The sequence below is a fragment of the Protopterus annectens genome, chromosome 10.part0 (assembly GCF_019279795.1).
Source record: "Protopterus annectens isolate FY-2018-M chromosome 10.part0, PAN1.0, whole genome shotgun sequence".
NCBI classification, from domain to species: Eukaryota; Metazoa; Chordata; order Ceratodontiformes; family Protopteridae; genus Protopterus; species Protopterus annectens.
In genome coordinates this window covers 95,262,817-95,286,502 of record NC_056744.1, presented here as the reverse complement: position 1 = coordinate 95,286,502, position 23,686 = coordinate 95,262,817, and the positions used below count along the sequence as shown (strand labels likewise).

Genomic DNA, 23,686 nt, shown 5'->3' with positions numbered 1-23,686 from the left:
CAGCCAGACAAGGAGTCACCATTTTCCTTACTGGTTCACCAAGATATGCAGTGGCATCATATTGCATATGCTGATGTATCTGCTTGCTTCATCGTAGCCATATCGAGCTTATAATTTTCTTGACATTGAACTTTTACTTCAGTTATAATTTGCTAGAGTTGCACCCAGATGTATCCACACTACAGGGAAACACAGCAGTTCACTAGGTAATTTCAAGGTGCCTTGCCTTCCCTTTCAGTATTCCAAAGACCCAAGTCCGTTTCCAAACTTGCTGTAGTGGACTGGCATAATGTTTGTATTCTGACATAGCTAATAACAAGTGACTTAAACAGCATTAATTAGCAGTGACCCCCTCTACTAGCAGACTTCACTGTTTGTAATGTATGCAATTTGATTCCAAATTCTGTTTGATCTTGCTCTGTAACATACAATTTATGTGTCACCCATGCACCTATTTTAGTTACAGAAGGAAAAGGAATCATTGGCCCTTGAGTATTTTATGCCACTACAAACTATGCTCCCTTTAAAGAGTGATGATAAGCTCTAATGTCAGTGTTTTGAAAAGTCATTGCAGCTTTATTAAAATCAGAGTGATTCTTCCACATATAAGTTCTGATTTGGTGTATCTTAAACCAAAAATGCACTTATATTCCTCTGACTAATGTAAAAGGCAGCAACATGCATTTTATGAAAATTGGTCGAAGAAGATTCTTGAGTTATAGCTTATGTTAAAAAAGACAAAAAAAAGTTTGCTAACCTTTTAATGAGAAATGTTTATCATTTTACAGCTATGGTGTTGTAATTGAAGGTGAAAGAGGAAACCGCCAAAGAATCTATTCTCTGGAGCAACTTTTGCAGGAAGCAGTAAGTTCTGTGCTTTCCTTTCAGCATAGATAAAATATTTGTCATGTAGTAAAACTGACTTGTGGACTCTTAGGAGACAAGATTAGGGTTCATTGTAAACCCAGAGAAACTTTTGGGGAAATGAACTGCCAGTAATTGGTCCTGAAGAAGCTAAATGAAACATCTGATTGAATACTACAACCAAGCTGTCTGTAGTTTTAGTGATGGGAGAGTGTTTCATAATAGCCAAAGAAAGTAAGCAATGGTTCACTTGTTTCATAGTAGATAATTAATTTTAAAAAGCTTGATATGCAGTAAACATTCACACTACAGACAGTTGGGCCATACATGCCATCTTCCTAAGTCAAAAATAGTATTTTTGAAGGATTATGTGTCAAATAGCTGATCGTTTCTACTGGGTTAACAGCCTGTTATGTTTCTGGATTAAAACTGTTGTCTGAACCAATACAAGGTAATACTAGTTCATAGGTTCATAGGTGTGTACTAGGCTAATGGCCCTGAAGCCTTTACAAGCCTAGCTTATAGACGTGCCCTGGCATTGTGCTGCCCGACTTAGTCCTCAGTGCTTCTATCAAGTAGAGCCACTGCAGTGATCCCCAGGGTAAACTTTCTATTTCCCATCCACTCATCAAGATTTCTCTTGAAGAGGGCCAGTGAGGTGCTCTGCTTAACATGTATGGGAAGTCTATTCCAGAGCAGGGGTAGTCTCTGGGTTATGAACCTGTCCCTCCAGCATGTTCTGTTGATTGTGGCAATGAGGTTGAGGTGTCTGGAGTGTGTGGTGTGGAGGGATTTAGATTTCTTTATATGTAGCATTTCTAACAGACCTGGGTCAGACATTGTAAGTGAAGCAGAAATCGCCTCATAGTAGATGATATGAGACAAAGAATACCTGGAGTTTTTTGAGTCTGTCCATGTAGGACATGTGTTTAAGGCCTAGGATCCTCTTCGTCAGGTGCATTTGTGGCCTTTTCAGCTGTTGCATGTGTCTAGTGAGGTACATGCCAAATGGAGTATTATACTCTATGACTGGCCTAATGAGGGAAGAGTAGAAAGAGATGATGACCTGTTTCTTCCTGGATGCAAAACCCTTGGTAATGAGATGTGCCACGTAGAAGGACTTTCTGACCACACTGGCAATGTGGTGGTTGAAGGAGAGGTTGCTGTCAACCTGTGTCCCCAGATCTCTTAGAATGCCTTCACTGTTCAGTGGGCTCCCATCGATGTGGTAATTAGTGGGAACTGAGTTTTTCCCAAAGGGGATGATGACACATTTTTTGGCATTAAGCTTATGGCCATGGTTTCAACACTAGTCATTGGTCTCAGTGAGACCTTTCTGTAGGATGTCTGCATAACTTGGGGAGTTAATAATGGCTCCCAGCTTGCAGTTGTCTGCAAACATGATCAACTAGAGTCCTTCCGTGTTGGCCTGGACTTCTGAGAAGTAGATGCCAAACAGGAGAGGACCCAGGACTGATCCCTGTGGGACTCCACTCGTGACTGGTCGGCAGTCTGACTTGGAGTCCACTACTTTCACACTGTAAGTTCTATCTGTGAGCCAACATGCAACCCACCTAGTGATATAGGGGTAGATGCCTAGTTTGGTGAGTTTATCAGTAGCTCCTGAGTGGGGAATGGTATCAAAGGCCTTGGCCAGATTGAGATAGGTAGTATGAACTGCTTTGCTGTCATCCACAGCTCTGGTGACTGACTCACAGAAGTCAACCAGATTGAGGAGGCATGATTTGCCTTTCACAAAACCAAATTGCGTGGGATCTAGAGTTTGGAGACTCCTATACCCTTGTTAATTAGGTACATGATGATGTGCTCCATAGCCTTACATATCAGGCTCGTCAGGCTAATGAGGCGATAATTCCCTGGATCTGTAGTTGCTGCCCCTTTATAGAGAAGGATGACTGTAGCAGTACGCCATTCGGTAGGGACAAAGCCTGAGGTGAGGCTGTGATTGAATAGGGCACACAGATGTGGTGCCAGTTCACTTTGTAGTTCATGTAGAACACATCTAGGGATATTGTCTGGTCTCATGGAAGCTGTATTCCTGGCCTTAAACAATGCAGCTTTAACCTGTGCTGCAGTAATGCTGGGTGCCTGGCATTCCTCTAGTATTGTGATTGGTCCTTTGGGGGGAGGGGTAAAGTTGGCACTGAATCTGTCGGCTAGTATGTTGGCAATATCTGTTGGCTGACAGTAGGAGGTACCATTGTGCAGTACCTCAGAGCAAACCTGGGTATTGCCAGGAAGATTGTTAATATAATTATAGAAAGCTTTGTGGTTGTTTTTAGTGTCTGCTGCAATTCTGGCTGGCTTTAGAGGTTTTGATGAGGGATCTCATTTTTTTGTTGAGGCTAATAAGGGAGTTTTTCCAGTCTTGGGACTTTTTTCTGCAACAGTTTCTTCCTTCTGTTGTAGAATTTATTAATGGCAAGGGACTACCAGATTGGCTTCCTTTTTTTGGAGGAGAGTGTCTTGGTACTGTGGGGTATGTCTAGATCCACGCATTTATTTATGTGTTCGTACACTGTATCGGTGTATGATTCGGCGGTCATGCATCTATTTTCCATTGACGTGGGTGCCGCTTCTGTTTTTTAGGAGCCCAAAGTCTGCTTTGGAGAAGTTTTTCATGGTGGTTACCTTTGCAGGGAGTGGGGGTGAGATGTGGACTTCCACGGTGATTAGTTTGTGGTCGGATCTAACCAGGGCGGAATTGACTGTTGATGTAGAGCAATGGTTGCCCATGTTAATAATAACCAGGTCAAGGATGTTGCTTCCTCTAGTGGGGGTAAGAATGAACTGGTCCAGGGCATTAGAATTGATGAATTCCAGGAAGCATTGGGCCAGTGTATTGGTGAATGAGTAGTTTTCCCAGTTGATGGATGGGTAGTAGAAGTCACCTAGTATGAGAGTGTTGGGTTGGACCTTAATAGTTTCCAGGGTGCTTGGGAACGTGGAGTGAGAGTCTTGGGACACGGTTGGGGACCTATAACAGGCTACGAATTGAATCATCATCTTACCTAATATTAGTTGTACCTGAAGTATCTCAGATGTGTTATGCTTGGCTACTAGTCTGGAGGTGTGCATATCCTTTATGAATATGGAGACACCACCGCCTTTGGAGCTTCGATCCATGTTCTGGGGCCGGAAGGTGTGGATTGAATTATAGCCTGGTAGCACAGGGGTGCTTTCTGCTGCTTTAAACCACATCTCCATTACAGCACAAATGTCGATGTTCTCCATTTTGAGGAGTGCTTCGAGCAAGTGCATTGTGAGATTTAGACTTCTAGCGCTGAGCAGCATGACCCTCAGATTGCATTTATTTATAGCTGTTACAGTGGTAATTTGGTCTTTGGAACATCGCCTAAAAAGGCACTATAGGGGGCAAGAGCCTTAGACAGTATCCGGAAACCCAGGGGTGACAGATGCAAACCATCTCTGGCAAAGCATTGAGGCCTGTCCATCATATTATCCCAAGCAGACAGATATTGGATCCCTGTGGAATGACACCAAAAACTTAGCCAATTGTTGAAGTCAATAATTTTCTGCTTGTACTGCGGTATCATTCTGGGTGATGGTAGAATTCTGCTCAGGGCTAGGGTCATACCTACCTGGGCCACATAATCGTGAGAGCTCCTCCTTGTCTCTTTTCATGTAGTCCAGGGAGGTGCATCTCAGGTCATTCACACTCACATGGACAGTGACAGAATCATACTTGTACTTGTTGTGGAGTGACCTGAGTGCATGTGTTATGTGTCGGATTCTGGTACCTGATAGACAGCTGACTGTTTCCTTCTCCTTATTCAACCTAGTGAGTGGGAAATCAGTGTGCCTCACTATAAAGTCACTTGTGATTAGTGTATTGGGCAAGCTGTTTTGCCTTAGTAGCTTAGGTTGAGGGGCACACTGTGTAAGTGAGCTGTGTGTCTTGTGATTTGTGCTGTGTTGTGGTGGTAAAGTGCATTTCTGCCTTGGAGGTCTCTGCTGTTTGGGTGGATTTCTGTTGAGAGCCTCCACAAAGGTGGGTTGTGTGATCTGTGTTTTTATGTGAGAGCTACGATGGTGGGGAGGGCTATGTGTTGCATGTGGTGCGGTGCAGGTGTTGAACTTCTCGTCTTGACCAGCTATTCCGGTCTTGGAATGAGAGTGTATGGCTTCCAATTTGGATATATAAGTGCATCTTTCAAATGTCTGAGTGTTGGGAGGTAAGAGGAGAGGAGAGGGTTGTCTGTGTACATGAGGCAGTTGCTACACTGCCTCAGAATGCCCAAGTTCACCGGGTTAATAGGAGAAAGCACAGGGAACTGACCTTTAGACATGCCAGGAGGGATGGACATTATTACTAAGTACTGGAGCTGTTTCCTTTTATATTCCTTTTACAGGAAAAATGTCACTCAAGGTGTCTTGAGTTTGTACAGTGCACTGCCAAACACTTGAGGGGAAACTAATATGTAGACCCTGAAAATTTAAGGATGAAGTATTTAGGCAGATATTCCAAAGTTAGGAAGAAATCAATCAGTACTTACTGAACAATAAAAAATTAACTTGTCAAAAATTATAAAAAGAGGGGAGTCGCATGAATGGCTGCTGCCTGGCTACTACTAATGTTGGTCTCAGCACAGCTTCACTCTGTTGGGATACAATACTTCTTTGCTTCTTCTCACCAGAAGCAAAATGTTTGCATCAGTCCCAAGAAGACAAGCATTTCACAGCCTGTTTGGTGATCCACAGTCTTTTCCCAGATAATGCAAGGGTCTGCAGGCTTGTAGCCTTTTTCTGGTAGATGCCTCGAATAGCAACCAGACCAATCAGGAACGTTAAGCACAGACATTCACTCTCCAACCAGAAAGAGTCAGGAATCAATGCACTCTGCTCCTATTCTCAGCAGGACCAGAGTATAAGCACAGATTCCAAGCTGTCGCCTGTAAAGCAGTTATTAAGCTTTCTGGTGATCAGCAGTCTCCAGAAAATAATGTAACTGCACTCCTTCTCTCACCGGGAGAAAACAGATGCACTAATCCCAAGATGACTGCTGAGAGGCAGAATGTGGGCTCTCCAATAACTGGGTGGTCCTGCAAAAGATGGTTAAAGGTAAGATGAAAAAAATGGTTTATCCTAAACACTGCAGTGTGCACTAGAGGAGTTAGATGTGAAAGTAGGTAACAAGTTTTACCTGTCTAAAAAGTTAAGTTTTAGTGGAGAGTCACTATTTTTAAAACAGCAAGCTAGATTGAAAGGGGCTGGTCACTTTTGTATTCTGGTACTATGGAATACAGTAGGTTGGCCAATAAATTTAAATAGTTGAAGGAGAGTGATTTCACAAAATGATAATTTTGTGCGTACTGACACCAGCCAGTAGAAGCAGAGAGGAAGTGAGATATATGGTCAAATTAACATAAGGTGCGGGCAACTAGAAAGACAGCGGTGTTTAAGAACACAACACTAACCAGGTGGGAGGGTGGGAAAATTTCTGTCTGAGTCATGAGACAGAGCTATGGTCTCTTTTCAAGTTTTAATATGCATTTAAAAGCAGACAAGTAAAACACAGTATAAAGAAAACAAGTCACAGTATACAAAATAGAAAAAGGCCATAAAGTAATATACAACAAATAAAAAGCAAACTAACCTTTCCCTCACAGCAAACTGTAGCAGAGTCTGGGTGAGCCTTTCAGTACTTTAAGATTTCTTAGTACTATATCTTTGCTTGCCTCAGACTTTTTATTCTTTCATTCGTTTTTCTGGCACTAATTCAACCTCAACAACATATATAAGACATTTTCATCTGTCTTTAAAATAAACCTGGTTTGGCAGATAGTTACATACATAGGTCAGGTTGAAATTAAAAGTCCAGTTTTGGTGAACAACACAAGCAATCCTGCTTTCCTTTCTCAAGGAGTTATCTACTTGTTAAACGTATGCTAAATGTGAAGATTCAGTGATCTGTGCTTTAAAGGCATCCGTTCATCCATACTTAGAAGTCACATTTGACTCCTATGGTAATACATGAGGAGCTAACAATAAGGATATAATGGCTGAACAATGTGGAGTGATGAGCAGGAAGGAGCAAATAGCATTCAGAGTGAAGCAAGGAGAAGTACAGCTTTCACAAGCAATAAAGTAAAAATGTAGAAGGGATTTCAGAATTTGTAGACGGTGTTTGTAATGGTGGTAAAGACTGACTACTACTTCCATGGCTTGAATATGATGACACTTTAGAATCAGAAATTAATCTTCACTGCTCTAGAGAAAAGCACACATTTTATTTTCCATACTGTTGGTGTGACCAACTGTAATAAAGAAAAAAAGAAATGATCAGTAATGCTTGTGATGGTAAAGCAATGGAGGCATTTTAAAAATAGGCCCATGACTTATTTGCACTGCCTTTATTTAGTCTGTTGGTTTTCATAACAAAAGAAAGGGTAGGATAGCAAAATTTTTCAGGGGGCACTTTCCAAGTTCTTCCTAATTCTCTCTGTAAGTTTAGAGCTGTTCGGACTGCATTCTGTTTCAGGTTAGAAGGATGTAAGGAGTGGTTGGTTTTTGCAGTGGTCCTCACTCCTGCTGTGTGCAGGCAAGATGTACAACATGCCTTCCAGGTCACATCTGCTTTTACCATAGTACACATGCATTGCTCCCATATTGCAATATTCATAACATAAGGGATTCCCCGCCTAGGTGACCTGAACATCCGGCCAGTATACCAAAGACTTAAACTGCTGCAAGGTACATGCAGCGCTGCACATAGGATAGCAGATGTTCTTCATTCCACATTGCTGCAGTCCTAACTATTGGGTAGTCTGCTGTCCAGTCGGCCCGAATACCAAAGTATATGGCTGACGTCGGTCAGGGCGCATTAGACTGACGTCAGTACGTCAGGGTACTAATGCGCATGACCGACGCCATATCCTCAGTCTTTTTTGCCGCATGGTCCGATGCAGAAGCAATTTTGCGAGTGCAGGTTGGCGTTCTGAAAGTTTCTGAAGTCAGAGTTTCAGACCGAATCAAAGTTGGCTAAGTACCCCGTTGGGGAATATTTTGGTTTTTTCTTGCCTCAGTATTTAACCGGATGTCAGAAAGTGAATAACTGTATTTCTTGTGGGAAACAGATACCTCATAGGGATTACCATACTTTGTGTATACCTTGTTTAGGGCCTGAGCACGACGTTGTTGGATGCCGCTCTTGTGCTAGATTTAACAAACGCACTATTAAGAGAAGGTTAGACTGTGCCAGGTTAGTTTTTGGGAAGCGTTGTAATTATAAAATGCCGTCGGATGCTCCGACGCCCGCTTCGGCCAAAAAGCGCAAGGACAAAGCAGCAAAGCCTAGAGTGGAAGAACCGACAGTCCCAGACGTCGGTTCTTTAGAAGGCTCAGTGGAGCCGGAGGTTCTGCCAGGAGTTTCTTTGGAGTCTCAGGGAGAGACTTTACTGTTACAGGATGTATCCTCTCAGGAAGTAGGCCAGGCTGAGGGGCTTCTCAGGTGGCTGTTCTTCCCTCTCTTCCTAAGGTGGTTAGAGCCTCCCCTTCTGTTTCCAAGGCTTCCTTGAGAGGCAGGCCAAGTTTAGCTTCAGTGGGGTTTCTCCTAGTGCTTCAGGGTCTTTACCTAAGAAACATATGCTTAAAATGGCAGAGGATTTGATTACTATGATTAGAGGTTCTATGCCCCCTCCTGATAAGAGGCCTAGGGTGGAACCTGAGTTTGAGAGTTTTGAGCAATGTTCGAGGCTTCTGAGTCTTGGCTGAAGACTTGCAAGAGTATCCTCCTTATTCTGATTCTGATGTGGATGATTCTACTCCTTCAGCTTCTCCTCCTGAGGATTTTTCATTTTCAGAGACTCTGCATTCCATGAGGGAGCATTTTAAATGGGAAGGTCAAGATTTCTCTGATTCCAGAAAGAGGCTTAGGGAATTCTTGTTTTACCCCAGCATAGGCCTTTAGCTATACCTCCTGTTCTGAATGTGGTGGAAGATGTTTTTGCAGAGGCTTCCCTGAATCCTGATTCTCTGCCTCCTGCCCCAGTTAAACCGGATAGGTACTATAGGGTGCCTGAAGCTCATAAGTATCTTTTAAGAGTCCTAGGGCAGACCCGAAACTGTCTCTCAGGGGCCTAAAGGTGTGAAGGCCTCTGTTGTTAAAAATCCTGTTCCTCCTGATAAAGAGGCAAGGGCTTTGGATAGATGGGGAAAGAAAGTGTATACTTCTTCCACTTTAGCCATAAGGGCGTTGAATTGTCAGTTTCACATGTTAAAATATCAGAATTATCTCCTTTCACAATTGAAATCTAAGGTGGATGCTCTGGCAGAAGGTATTGAGTGTAAAGAGTTGCAGGATTTAGTTCATGTGTCTGAACAGGTGGGTAAACATTCCTTGCAGTGTGGTTTTGATGCTGTGCAGGCCTCCTCGAGGGTGGCTGCCACTGGTTCTGTTCTTCGTAGGCACGCCTGGTTGAGAGATCAGAATTTAGCTGAGCATGTTAAAACAAGGATTTTGGATGCTCCTTTACAGTCTGATGTGTTGTTTGGTTCGCCTGTGGAAGCAGTTTTAAAGAAAATGGAGGACAAGGCTAAGTCTATGCAGACTGTTAAGGATTTTTTGCAGGTGCAGCCTCCAAGTTTAGTAGAAATTGGCCTACTAAGGGATGGACTTATCCTGCTTATGATTCCCAGTCTAGGGGTAGGTCTAGGCGTGGTAGGGGCAGAGCTCAAGGTTCTTTTAGGCCTAGGACAGGGAGTTCCCCTGCTCAGACTTCTGGTGAGGGCAGGGGTCAGTCCTTTCGTAAGCAGACCCAATGACCTGCCTTTTCAGCTGCCAGTACATTCTCGCCTGGCAGCACCTTTGGGAGGAAGGCTGTCTCTTTTCAAAGAAAATTGGGATTTAATTACCCAAGACAGATGGGTTCTGGATATCATTCACCACGGTTACAGGTTTTATTTCCATACCTTGCCTCCTTTCAAAGGCATGAAAGACATTCCTCCTCTACAAAGAACAGAGGCTCACAAGCAAATTTCTCTGTTGCTCGAAATAGGGGCCATTCAGCCAGTTCCTGTGCCAGAAAGGGGCCTAGGATTTTATTCTCGCCTGTTCCTAGTACCAAAGAAGGGGAACACGTGGAGACCAATTTTGGATTTATCTATCCTCAACACTTACCTGGACATTCCCAAGTTCAAAATGTTGACGTTACAACAGCTTTTACCTCTGCTGGGCAAAGATCACTGGATGGTAACTTTAGATCTCAAGGAAGCTTACCTTCATGTGCCTATAAGACTAAGTTGCAGGAAGTATCTGCGTTTTCGAGCTGGAAATTCTCATTATCAGTTCTCTGCATTGCCCTTTGGCTTATCTACTGCGCCAGAGTATTCACAAAGGTTCTGGCTCCAGTGATAGCTTACTTCAGGCTAAAAGGAATTCAAATCTATCCTTACTTGGACGACTGCCTGATTCTGGCTCAAGAAAAGGAAGACCTTCTACAGCATTTGGAATATGTCATAGCAGTGCTAAGATGCCTAGGGTATTCTGTGAACGAAATAAAGTCCAGTCTAGTACCCTCTCAAGACATGTGCTTTCTGGGTGTGAGACTGAATACAGCAGCCCAGATGGCCTTTTAACCCCGGACAAACAAAAGAATCTTTCCAGTTACTTCCATCAACTATCTCTTCAGTCCGGGCTGACTGCAAGGACAGTCCTTCAAGCCTTAGGGTTCATGGCATCTTGTATTCTGGTGCTTCCCAATGCCAAACTGCATATGAGGAAGCTGCAATGGTATCTCAAAATGTATGGACACAGCACTGCCAGGATTTGGACACTGTCATTCAAATAATACCTTGCATTCAAAAGGAATTTTTGTGGTGGGCTCAGGAATGTCACCTAAACAAGGGACTCTCTGTGACCCGGCCAGAGGCGAGTCAGATTCTAACGACAGATGCCTCAGACATTGCTTGGGGAGCTCATCTAAATGGAAAGTGGATACAAGACAAGTGGCCTGCCAGACTACAGCATCTACATATCAACATGAAAGAGATGTTAGCAGTCCAGTTTGCATTAATGGCTTTCAAGGAGTTACTTCTTCCAGGACAGGTGTTGATTCTAACAGACAACACAACTGTCATGTGGTACATCAACAAACAAGGGGAACACATTCTTACCCATTGTGCAGGCAAGCAATGATTTTATGGGAGACTGCGCTCAGCTTGCAACTAACTCTTCAGGCAAGGTTTCTGCCGGGAGCACAGAACTCCTTAGCAGATGTGTTAAGCAGACAAATCATGGATCCCCACAGTGGAAACTGGATCTTCATGTATTTCAAAATTGACAGTGTCATGGGGAACTCCAGACATAGATCTGTTCGCTTCTCCACTAAACCACCAGCTGCCAAAGTTTTGCACAAAGAGGTTTCATCACACAGCTTGGAGAGTGGATGCTCTTTCTTTCAGTTGGAAAAATCTTCATGTGTATGCTTTTCCACCTCTGCCTCTTCTCCCAAAGGTGCTTCTAAAGGTCAGACAAGACAAGCCAAGGATGATTTTAATAGCTCCAGATTGGCCTCGGCAGCACTGGTACCCATTACTGAGGAGTCTGGTAAGGAAGCCTCCATGGCCTTTACCCTTGATTCCACACCTGTTGTCTCAGAGGGACGGTCACCTGCTCAATGTCAAGCTTCACTCTCTTCATCTAACAGCCTGGCATATTCTGTTTTGAAAGACAGCAGGTCTCAACTTCCTCAACAAGTTTTAAATGTGATTATGGAAGCCAGAAGACCTAGTACAAGGAAAGTGTACGCAGAAAAATGGAAGAGATTTTTATTTTGGAGTGCAGCAAACAATTTGGAGATTTCTGAGCCTAATTTGAGTGTGGCTCTTCAATATCTTACTGAGTTATTGGACAAAGGTTTGTCTTTCTCTTCCATTAAGATTCATGCTGCAGCAATTTCAGCTCACTATGATTGTGACCCACCATTGTTTTCGCATCCTTTGTTCAAGCAATTTCTTAGAGGGCAAAGAATATAAGACCCCACGTAGAGCTCCTACTCCTGCTTGGGATCTCAATTTTGTGTTGGAGAAACTTACTCTACAACCTTTTGAGCCTCTTGGCTACTGCTGAATTGAAATACTTGTCATGGAAGACTGCTTTTTGTTGGCCATTACTTCTGCAAGAAGGGTTTCTGAGTTGCAGGCCCTTATGGCGGTAGAGCCTTTTTGATTTTTCATAAGGACAGGGTATCTTTACGTACTAATCCTTCCTTTATGCCTAAGGTGGTTTCTAGTGTGGCTTTAAACCAAACTATTCATTTGCCTACTTTTATGCAGATCCCCAAAATAAAGGGAAAAGATTTTGCACACTTTAGATGTACACAGGCAATTACGTTATTATTTGAGCAGGACTAAGGATTTTAGGCAGTCTCAGCAGTTGTTTGTTTCTTTTGCTTTGAGTTCGCAGGGCAAGCCTGTGTCAAAACAAACTATTTCTAGGTGGATTGGGTTTTGCATTGCATTTTGTTATTCCCATCATGGCAAGGAGATTCCAGCTGGGATTAGGCCTCATTCCACTAGGGCTACTGCCACTTCAACAGCATTTCTAAGGGGGGTGGCAACTAAGGATATTTTGGAGGCAGCTACTTGGAGTTCAGTGCATACTTTCTCTAAGCATTATCACCTTCCTCTCTACTCTAAGTCTAGGGCTGGTTTTGCCACAGCTATTTTGCAAGGCATGTTGTCAGTTCCTGCTTCTTTATGATTTGCCAGCCTCCCTTACCTCTGCTTTGGGATTCTACCCAATAGTTAGGACTGCAGCAATGTGGAATGAAGAACATAGTACAGTTTTGTACCTACCATAAATGTAGATGTTCGAGGATCCACATTGCTGCAGTCCAATTTACCCTCCCTCCTTCCCCTCTGTGTTTAGGGGTGGTTGTGTAGGTGAGGTTATATTCTGGTAATTTTGTATATATTGTACATATTTTTGGTGCAGGTATGTTTGGAGTTTTTGGTTTTGGCCTTATCTTTTCAGGGTCTTCTGACATCTGGGGCAAGAAAAGACTGAGGATATGGCGTCGGTCATGCGCATTAGTACCCTGACGTACTGACGTCAGTCTAATGCGCCCTGACCGACGTCAGCCATATACTTTGGTATTCGGGCCGACTGGACAGCGGACTACCCAATAGTTAGGACTGCAGCAATGTGGATCCTCGAACATCTACATTTATGGTAGGTACAAAACTGTACTTTAATGTAGGCCATAAAAGTGACGTCTGCACGTACCATCCTCAGAATTTGCTGCCAGTCCGAATGCCATCTTCTACCATTTGTCTGATCGCTGAGTGGTTGCTGTTTCAGATTAGTGCCCTGTTGGGGAATTTATTTGTGTTTGTTTTTGCTACTGCATGTTTTCGAGGTTCATGTCATCCAAGAAAGGCAAGTGCCATTGTGGAAGACAAATTCCACACAAAGATAACCATGATCAGTGTCTTTTCTGTCTGGGGTCTGCTCACGACTATAAGGCTTGTGCGATTTGTCAGGCATTTGTCCCTGAGATGCTCTGCAGTTGTCTTTCTGCCCTGAACATCTACCTCGAGAATCAGAGATTCAAATGACTAGCACTTGCAATGAAGGGGTATATTGAGTCCATCCTGTGAGTCTCTGAAGAAGAAGGTTAAAAAAGGTTAGGCCTGAGTCTTCGGCTGCGCCTCTGAACCCGGACATCCCTCTCGAGGCCAGTAAAGGCCTAGTGGTCTGTTTGGTGCCTGGTGTTTTTCCTGCAGTGGGTACTGGTTTGGAAGCTGTTAAGGAGAGTTCCATTAGCATGGTTGCAAAGACCTTGCAGATGTCTGTTCAGGACGGTAAGGGGGAACTGTGGCTCACTTCCGTGAATGCTCCTCGCAGTACTTCTCTTGGCTTAGCTGTTGAAGACAGTCTGATGTCTGTGCCGGAACCCAGGCCTTCGTCAGCCCATCTATCCCAGCCTAGGGTTGATCCTCCCCTTAAAAGGAAACAAAGACAAAAACATGTTTCAGCCTCTCAGGATCCTTCCCTAGACTGGCAAGCTTTTTCCCAGAGAATTCTTAATGCTTTTCTAGCACTAAAACCTTCCGCTGTTCAAACTGCTACTCCAGATGTTCTTCGTGTTTCACTGTTGCAGTCATCACATTTGGTTATCTGTCTGCAGGTAGCCCTCAGCCGAACTTAATACCAGAGTCTTCGGATTTCTGCGTCAGATGTTGTCGCTTCTTCATGACGTCAGGTCGTCAGGGGTATAAAACATGCAGTCGATGCCATTACATCAGTCTTTCTTGCCGTGCGGTGCCTGAAGCAGAAGCAGTTCACAAGTGCCTGTCCGCCGTCTCCTGAAATTTTAATTTTCGAGTTTCAGAACCGAAGTCTTCAAAAAAGATAAGTACCCCGTTGGGGATCCTTTTTCTTGCTCTATCCGATGTCGGTAAAAGTTAACAATTGTCTTACCTGTGGAAAGCAAACATCTCATAGAGATTTTCATTCTTACTGCATTCCCTGTATACGCCCAGACCACAACGTCCCTCACTGTTGGTTTTGTGCCTTGTTCAATGCCCGAACTATTCATCGGGCTATTTTTGCAGCCAATTACTTTCATACTCTATCTGTGTACTCTGAAATGGCTTTGTTAAGCCATCTGACTACCGATCTCCCGAAAAAAAATGTAAGGATAAAGACAGAGACAGACTGCATAGGTCCAAAACTGTCGAAGACGCTTCCGTTAAGCTAGTCGCCAGTCCGCGGTACTCAGTGAGGTGCTTTCGCAGCCCCTGATACATGCTACTTCAGATTCGCAGGCCTCTCCTGAGATCCATTTGGAGTCCGGTATGCTGCGAGATGCTTCTTCGACTATGGAACCTGTGGATGTCTCTACCTTGGATGGGTCTGGAGCTGCTGTGCAGGCACCGGCTTCTGAGGGTGTATTCAAGCCTACAGACATTCATATTAAACCGACGCCATTGTTTCCATCCAGGCCATAAACTCGCACTACGCCTAGAAAACCGTCGACCAAACTGCAGGCTCAGGCCCATATGCCTCAAAATCAAATGCGAATGGCTGAAGACCTTATTACCTTAATTAGGGGAAGCCAGCCTTCCCCCTCTTTCTGATTCTTCTGATCAGGAATCTGATATTTCTGCTCCTTCTGATTACCAGTATTTGCCCTTATCTACTTATGAGGATTCTGATGCAGAGTATTCCATTCCCTCTGCTTCCCCTCCAGAAGATTTTTCTTTTGGGGAAACCTTGCGTACTCTTAGGGAGCATTTCCACTGGGAAAACCAGGATTACTCTGAGTCCAAAAAGAGACTCAGGGAATTCTTACTCCTGCCTCAACACAGGCCTTTAGCTATCCCTCCTGTTCTGGACATTGTAGATGATGCGTTCTTGGAATCTAGCCTTACCCCAGACACTTTACCTCCAGCTCCCAGAAAACCTGACAGGTACTACAGAGTACCTGGCTCTCACAAGTTCCTCTTCAAGAATCCTTCTGCGAATCCAGAGAGCATTTCCCAAGGACCAAAAGGCATTAAAGCTACTGCTGCCAAAAATCCTACCCCTTCCGATAGAGATTCTAGAGCCTTAGACAGATGGGGTAAGAAGGTATACACTTCTGCTACTTTGGCCATTAGGGCTTTAAATTGCCAGTTACGTATGTTAAAGTATGATCAGCATATTATGGGACTACTTAAACAGAAAATGATGTTGATTCCTGATTGTGCTGAACACAAAGAATTGCAAGATATAATGCATTCTGCAGAACAAGTTGGTAAACATACTTTGCAATGTGGTTTTGACACTTTAGAAGCATCTTGCAGGGCTGCTATCACTGGGTCTGTACTTAGAAGGCATGCTTGGCTTAAGGAACAAAACTTGCCAGATCATGTTAAAGCTGAATTACTGGATGCTTCCTTAAACCAAGACCGCCTTTTTGGCAACAAAGCAGAAGTCCTTAAAAGGATGGATGAAAAAGCTAAATCTATACAAATTGTTAAAGATTTCCTGCAAGTACAGCCTCCCAGATTCAATAGGCATTGGCCTTCAAAGAACTGGTCCTTTCCAGTCCCTTCCAGGCCTTCTCAGTCCAAACCCAGGAACAGCAGACCACCTAGGCTACAGTCACAGGCTACACACAGATCTAAGCAGTGGGGGGCTCCTACTTCCAAAGCAGGGAGTAGTAAGCCACCCCCCCATGGAGAAATGGCACAATGACTTAACCTTAACCCTTCCAAGCCCTACTCAACTACCTGCTCCCTTAGGAAGAAAGCTCGCCCTGCATGCAAAAAACTGGGAACTTATTACCCAGGACAAATGGGTTTTGAATATAATTTCCCAAGGATACAGGTTCCACTTCCAACCCCAAATGGTTGGCCAGGCCTACCCCCAAATCAGTGGGCGGAGGCCCAACAGCAGGTTCTCTCTCTTCTCAGTATCAGGGCTATTCAACCTGTCCCAGCAGAACAAAGGGGACAAGGATTTTATTCAAGACTTTTCCTGGTACCCAGAAAAGACAATTCCTGGTGTCCTATCCTGGATCTCTCTATTCTCAACACCTTTCTGGTGGTTCCAAAATTCAGAATGCTAACTCTTCAACAGCTTCTTCCTATTCTAGCCAAGGATGCCTGGCTGGCAACCCTAGACTTAAAGGAAGCTTACCTGCACATCCCAATAAGAGGATCCTGCAGACAATACCTACATTTCAGGGTAGGTTACATGCACTTTCACTTCCCTGCACTTCCCTTTCACTTATTTACTGCACCCAGGGTGTTCACAAAGTGTCTAGCTCCAGCCATTGCATTTTGCAGGCAGAGAAATATCAAATTTACCCATACTTGGACGATTGTCTGATTCAGGAAGAAAGCCAGGACTTGCTATTACAACAACTGGCATTCGTAAAGAAACTTCTAACTTCACTGGGGTACACCATCAACGAAAAGAAATCTCACCTAGTACCCTGCCAACAGATTGTATTCCTGGGAGCAAGCTTGAACACAGCTTCCCAGATGGCATTCCTCACTCCAGTGAAACAAGTTTATTTGACAACCTACTTCAAACTATTGGCCACAAAACCCCAGCTATCTGCAAGGAAAATACTGCAAGCTCTGGGGTTCATGGCCTCTTGTATTCTACTAATTCCATATGCAAGACTGCATATGAGGACACTCCAATGGTATCTAAAAAGCCTATGGTGTCAACATTCTCAGGACCTGGAAACAGTGATAACTATTATTCCTTGTATGAAGACAGAGTTTCTTTGGTTGGCAGAGGCCTGCTACCACAACAAGGGACTCCCTTTCACTCTACCCCCTGCCACCCAAACCCTAACAACAGACACATCAGACTATGCATGGGGGACTCACACGGCAGGGCAGTGCATTCAGGGCAAATGGAACCCGAGACAGATGCACCTGCATATCAATCAAAAAGAAATGTTAGCTGTACAGAATGCTCTGACAGTCTTGGTAAAGACAGACAACACCACAGTTATGTGGCACATAAACAAGCAGGGGGGAACCCACTCATGCTGTCTCTGCAGACTAGACATGGCTCTGTGGAACACAGCCTTGAGCTACCAAGTACACCTACAAGCACAATTCCTGCCAGGCAAACTAAATTCACTGGCAGACGACTTAAGCAGAAATCTCATGGACCCACACGAATGGAAAGTAGAACCCAAAATATTCAACCTCTTAAGGAACAAATGAGGGACTCCAGAGGTAGACCTGTTTGCCTCCCCTCAGAACTACCAATTGAACAAATTCTGGACAAGAACTCCCCACAGTCAAGCTTGGAAAGTGGATGCCCTGTCCTTTGCCTGGGAAAGCCTCTCAGTTTATGCCTTTCCCCCCTCTGCCTCTCCTCTCGAAGGTTCTACTAAAGATCAAACAGGACAAGCCAAGGACAATACTGATTGCACCAGACTGGCCACGCCAGCACTGGTGTACCCCCTCTTGCGTAGTATGACACTGCTACAACCATGGCACCTGCCTCAGACCCCTTCCCTGCTGTCATAGCAGGTGGGCCAGATTCTGCACCCTCAGCTTCAAACCCTGAACCTTGCAGCCTGGCTAATTCCTTGAGCTCTCCTCTAGCATCCCTCTGTAAGCAGGTGCTGGATGTTATTCTGGAGGCAAGGAGGCCTAGTACTAGAAAATCCTATGCTGAAAAGTGGAAAAGATACTGTTCTTGGAGCCAGGCTCAGGGGATGGGCACAGTGGTACCCAGCTTACCTCATATTCTAGAGTACTTAACAGAAATGCTTCATAATGGCCTATCCTTCTCATCAATTAAAATTCATGCCTCTGCCATTTCAGCACATTATAATACTGAGCCATCCGTCTTCTGTCAACCCTTGCTAAAGCAATTCCTTAGAGGGGCCAAAAATTTAAGACCCCCCCCCCCACGAGAGCTCCCACTCCAGCCTGGGACCTTAACTTTGTATTAGAAAAGCTCACTCTTCCCCCCTTTGAGCCAGCTGCTACAGCAGAGTTGATATTCCTTTCTTGGAAACAGCCTTCCTTCTAGATATCACTTCATCAAGAAAAGTGTCTGAATTACAGGCCCTCATAGCAGTGGAACCATTCAATGTTAAGTTGTCTATCTCGCCTTCATTCTTGCTGGTTGGGATCATTGCCGATCCTTGGCTCCGACTCGGCCATCTTCAATAGCTCGAGAGCTGTTTTACTGGCTCGAGGCTACTCCTTATCCCATGATGCCTAGCGATAGCTACCCAGATCTCGTTTGCCGCTTCAGCTGCGAGGTGTCGTTTTTCTGGCTCAGGCTCGTATAAAGTTTTTTGTATAGCTTTCTTACTCTAGATTTCAACACTTTTAGTGTTTTATTATTAACGTTAGTCTTGTTCTGTGATAGTTAGTGTTTAGTTGTAGTATCCCTTCTTTTTCTTGTAGAACTCGTTTAACTTAGAGAGTTCTCCCCCACCACTCCCCCCTACCTCTTATTTTCAGGTTAGCCGTTTAAGTTAGAGGCTTTCCTTCTACCTTTCTCTCAAAGGCTAGCTGTTTAAGTTAGAGGCTTTCCTATTTATAAAAAAAAAAAAAAAAAGTGTGTTTTTTGTGTAGACTGTATATTGTTTCTGGTAGTTGTTATTATAATTGTTGTTTTCCTTCTTTAAATATGTCGAAGGAATCCAAGGTTTCTGGGTTCAAGAAGTGTGACTCATGCTGTCAGAAAATGTCTCTGACAGATGGGCACACTTCTTGCATCTATTGTTTAGGCGCTGTGCACCTGCAGGACTCTTGTTCTATCTGCCATGCCTTTAGTCCAAGAGTCCTGCAGGAGTGTAAGAATATGCTTATTATTAGGGGTCTTTTAAAACCCCAGGATTCACCGGCCAAGAGCTCTCAGCCTGTGAAATCCCCTAAACCCACCAAGCCGTCGGCTCCAAGTTCGGTGCCGTCTTCGGTTCAGATTTTACCTTCCACTTCGGTTTTGCCTGGCACCGACAAGACAATCTCCCTGTCGGCTCCATAAGAGACTTCGGAGCCATCGAGGAGCCACAAGAAGCTGAGGTCCCCTTCACTAGAATCGGCGGATTCGGCTCCTCGGTCTCTTTTACTTCAGAGCGAGCATAATCACCGATCCTCTCACTCCTCTCGATCCTCTAGGCTGTCGGATCACGATGTGGAGAGAGTGGTCAGTAGGTTGCTAAAGTCGCAGGCACTTGCCAAGATGTTGTCCAGCCCTCTTCAGCAGGTGTCGGCTCGATTTATTTCTCCTGATGTTCCTCCTCAGCCGGAGTTCTTTGGGGTTCAAGTAGTGGAACCGTCAGCTCCGATAACTCTTATCTCCTTCGGTTCCGATGTCGGCTCTGATCCCCTCGGTGGTGCCATCCGTCGAGGGATCTAGGCGCCGGGGCTCCCTCGTCGGCTCCGAGGGGGCGAGTGGCATCGGACCCTTGTCCGACCCCGTTCTCCCTCTCGGAGCTTCGGCGCAGGTGAGCTCGGCTCCTACATCGGCCTTGGAGCCATCTCCCTCAGTGCAGAGAAAGATTCCTATTTCCTCGGAACCAGAGCTTTCTCTGCATCATGGCAGGGATGCCTTCAATGTCGTGAGGAGTGTGCTGGCTACTGAGTCAGCTCCACTATCAGCCCCACCGGCTCCATCCCCTGTAGTGCCTGAGCCAACCTCTGCCCCTCTTCCAGGCCCCAAGCATAGGGAACTGATGCTCCAGGACACCCCATTGGGTGTTTCCTCTTCTTCCGAGGCCTCCCCTGATCATTCAGAAGAGCCCCCTCGTAAGAAGAAGTGCAGGAGGAAGCACATTGACTCCCCCGAATCTGTCACTTCTGATACAGACTTAGATGATTCGGAAGGGTCCCTCAGATCCCCTCTGAAGATGTTTCCTTCTTGGACATCCTAGAAATGCGTAAGCAGAAGGGGAACTGGAATCCCCTAGCCCCTACTGAGGATGAGTCTGTATTTCTGGATGCTTTCGGTTCCCGACCTTTCACCTCCTGGGTTTCTCTGCCTTTCGATCCACTCATGGCAGTGGTGGCTCGAAAGGCCTGGTCAGCTCCAGATACAGTGGAACCAACTCCGAGGAGACATGGTAAATTCATCACAGCACCCCAGGATAAGCAATTCCTTACTAAAGGTGTTCCTGTTGATGCCATGATGGTAGCAGCAGCCACCAAAAAAGAGTTAGCGGAGACCTCTTCATCTGTCCATCCTCCTAACAAGGAGTCTAGGATGATGGACAGATACGGAAAGCGAATGTTCGCTTCAGCGACCCTCTCTATGAGGTCAATGAACTACTTATGTCATTTTTCCCAGCTTCAGAGGGATCTCCTTAAAGAGCTCGGGGATACCCTTCAAGATCCATCAGCTGAGGGAGCTCAAGCTATAGTAGCTTCCCAGCTGGCGACGCTTAATTCTGTAGTTAACTCCTCCATGAGGCTCATTTACGATGCATCCAATGGTGCGAGTAGAGCCGCAGGTATGGCTGTGGCCCTTAGGAGGCATGCATGGATGCGGCTGTGTAACTTTGCAGAACCCTTTCGAGCGTCCTTCACCAACACCCCCTTTGATGGTTCCTTTCTTTTTGGACCACAGGTGAAAGACACTTTGACTAGGTGTGAGCAAGAAGGCATGACTCTCTCTCTGCCGTGGGAGTCCGTTTTTCCACTCCCTCTAGACCTTACTCCAAAGGTCAGAAGAGTGGCAAGATGTGGTTCCGAAAATCCCTGGGAGCCTTGCCTGACACACGTAGCGATTGTTCCTCCAGAGGCAGAGGGGGAAACAATAATAACAGACGCCACCGTCGTGGCAGAGGGGGTCCGCAGAACCAGGGCAACAAAGAATCTTTCTCTGATAAGCCCTTTCAGCATCCCTGAAGGGTTGCCTGGCTGCTCACCTCTGGAGGCAGTCGGGGGAAGACTTTCCCTGTACCCAAAAGCCTGGCAAAATTTAACGCAAGACAGATAGGTATGGTCCATTATATCCGGAGGTTACAAAATTCCCTTCCATCAACCCCCCTTTCCGTCAAGAAATCCCTTCCAGATGTCTCACCCAATCTGAAGGACCAAGCAGTAATAGAAGTTTCAAAACTGCTAGAAAAAAAGAGTCATCCAGGAAGTCCCGGCGGACTAGCATGGATTCGGAACTTACTCAAGGTTCTTTTTGGTATCAAAATAGACAGGGGACTGGAGACCGATTCTGGATCTCAGCAGACTAAACAGGTCTGTACAAAGAACAAAGTTTCGGATGGTCACGCTGCAGTCCATTCTACCCTTTCTGGGTCAGGACAATTGGATGTGCTCGATAGATCTTCAGGACGCGTACTACCATATCAAGATGGACAGGCGCTTCAGGAGATTTCTTCGCTTCCGGCTGGGAGCCAGTCATTATCAGTTCAGAGCTCTGCCCTTTGGTCTCACCATAGCCCCCAGGGTGTTCACCAAATGTATGGCAGTGGTCACGGCTCACCTGAAACGTCGAGGATTCCAGGTGTTTCCATATCTAGATGACTGGCTCCTCACTGCTACTACCAGGCATCAACTCCTACAAGCCAGGGACTACACAATCATAATCTGCTCCCAGCTAGGCATTACAATAAACTTCAAAAAATCTGCCTTGTTGCCCTGTCAATCTATCACTTACATAGGAGCAAACTTAGACACAAGGAGTATATTTGCAAGGCTATCGCTAGAAAGGGTGTCTACAGTTCGTCAGCAGGTACAGATTCTAATGCAGAGCAAAAGGATCCAAGTCAGGTTCGTCCTTCAAACTCTGGGTTCCATGGCAGCAGCCATTCTTCTAATCCCACTGGCCCGCTTTCATATGAGGGTCCTTCAGTGGCTTCTGTTCACACAGTGGTCTTTCCAGGAGCTGCCCATGTCTCACATGATCCTGATTACAGAAGCATGCAAAAGGCACCTTTCATGGTGGATGGTCTCCCCACTAGTGACTCAGGGCAGACCCTTCATTCAGCCCCCTCCGGTAGCCACAGTGACCACAGATGCCTCCCTGATAGGGTGGGGGGGGCATTATCTGGGCAGGACAGTCCAAGGCACTTGGCAACCTCACGAGTACCATCTGCACTTAAATGTCCTAGAAATAAGAACCGTGCTCCTAGATTTGCAAGACCTTCAGGACTATCTTCCTTCCGGGACCATTGCAATTCAAACAGACAATATGTCAGTCGTGTGGTACATCAGCAAGCAGGGTGGAACCAGATCCTACCCCCTGTGTCGAGAAGCACTCAGACTGTAGCAGGGGGCGATTTCCTCCCAACGTTTTCTGATTGCGACGCACATCCCTGGGAGGTCCAAAGTCATAGCGGACAGGCTCAGCAGAGCTATCCTCATGCCTCACGAGTGGTCTCTGAATCAGGAAGTTGCGGATCTTATCTTCCGCAAATGGGAACAGCCTTGCCACCCCCTTCAACAGCAAATGCAGGAACTACTTCTCCCTTCTTCCGCTTCCAGGTCACACACCCAGAGACGCTGTAGTTCACGAATGGCCTCAGGGACTTCTTTATGCCTTTCCTCCATTTTCCCTGATACCGAAACTCATACAGAAAGCAATATTGTTGGGTTGCAAAATGATCCTCATTGCCCCCTACTGACCTCGACAGATATGGTTCCCGTTCCTACACCGTTACCTTCTCAATCAGCCCTGGAATCTGGACCCGATTCCAGATCTACTGATTCATCAGTCAGGCGGGTTGCATCAATCCCTCCAAACTCTCCAGCTCACAGCTTGGTTGCTCCACTTCCTTAGCCAGGCTTCCCAGCATTTCCCCGGCTGTACGTGAGATTATTGTCTCCTCTCACAAGTCCACAACAAGGAAAACTTATGCTAGTAAATGGAAACATTTTTCTTGTTGGGCAGAGACAAAAAACGTAGATCCCTTTTCAGCCCCAGTCCACGAAATTCTGGAATTCCTAGCACAATTTTTTCATTCTGGGTCCACTTCTGCTATGATCAGGGTTCAATTAGCGGCCATTTCTAACTTTCATGTTGAGTTGTCAAATTCTAACATTATGTCTCATAAGCTCAGTAAAGCTTTTTTGAGAGGGACGACTCTCCTTAGGGCTCCGGTGAGAGATCCCCCTCCTCTTTGGGAACTTAATTTGGTCCTAACTTCCTTAATTCTGCCCCCTTTTGAACCAGCAGCGTCCTGCTCCATTAAGTTTTTATCTTGGAAGACACTCTTTCTGGTAGCTATTACTTCAGCCAGGTGCGTCTCCGAACTTCAGGCGCTATGTGTTCATCCTCCATACTTGGTTTTTCATAAGGACAGGGTTGCTCTGAGTACTAATCCTTCTTTTCTTCCTAAAGTCTGCT

General features: G+C 45.3%; 1 protein-coding gene across 1 annotated transcript in view; it reads left to right on the top strand.

Annotated features, from left to right (window-relative positions):
* The window catches only part of BAHCC1 (BAH domain and coiled-coil containing 1), a 1,784,093-nt gene that overhangs the window by 1,574,247 nt on the left and 186,160 nt on the right, over positions 1-23,686 (top strand). The window contains exon 22 of the mRNA XM_044085068.1: positions 789-864. Coding sequence (XP_043941003.1) covers positions 789-864 — 76 coding nt within the window. The remainder of the gene's footprint in view (positions 1-788; positions 865-23,686) is intronic.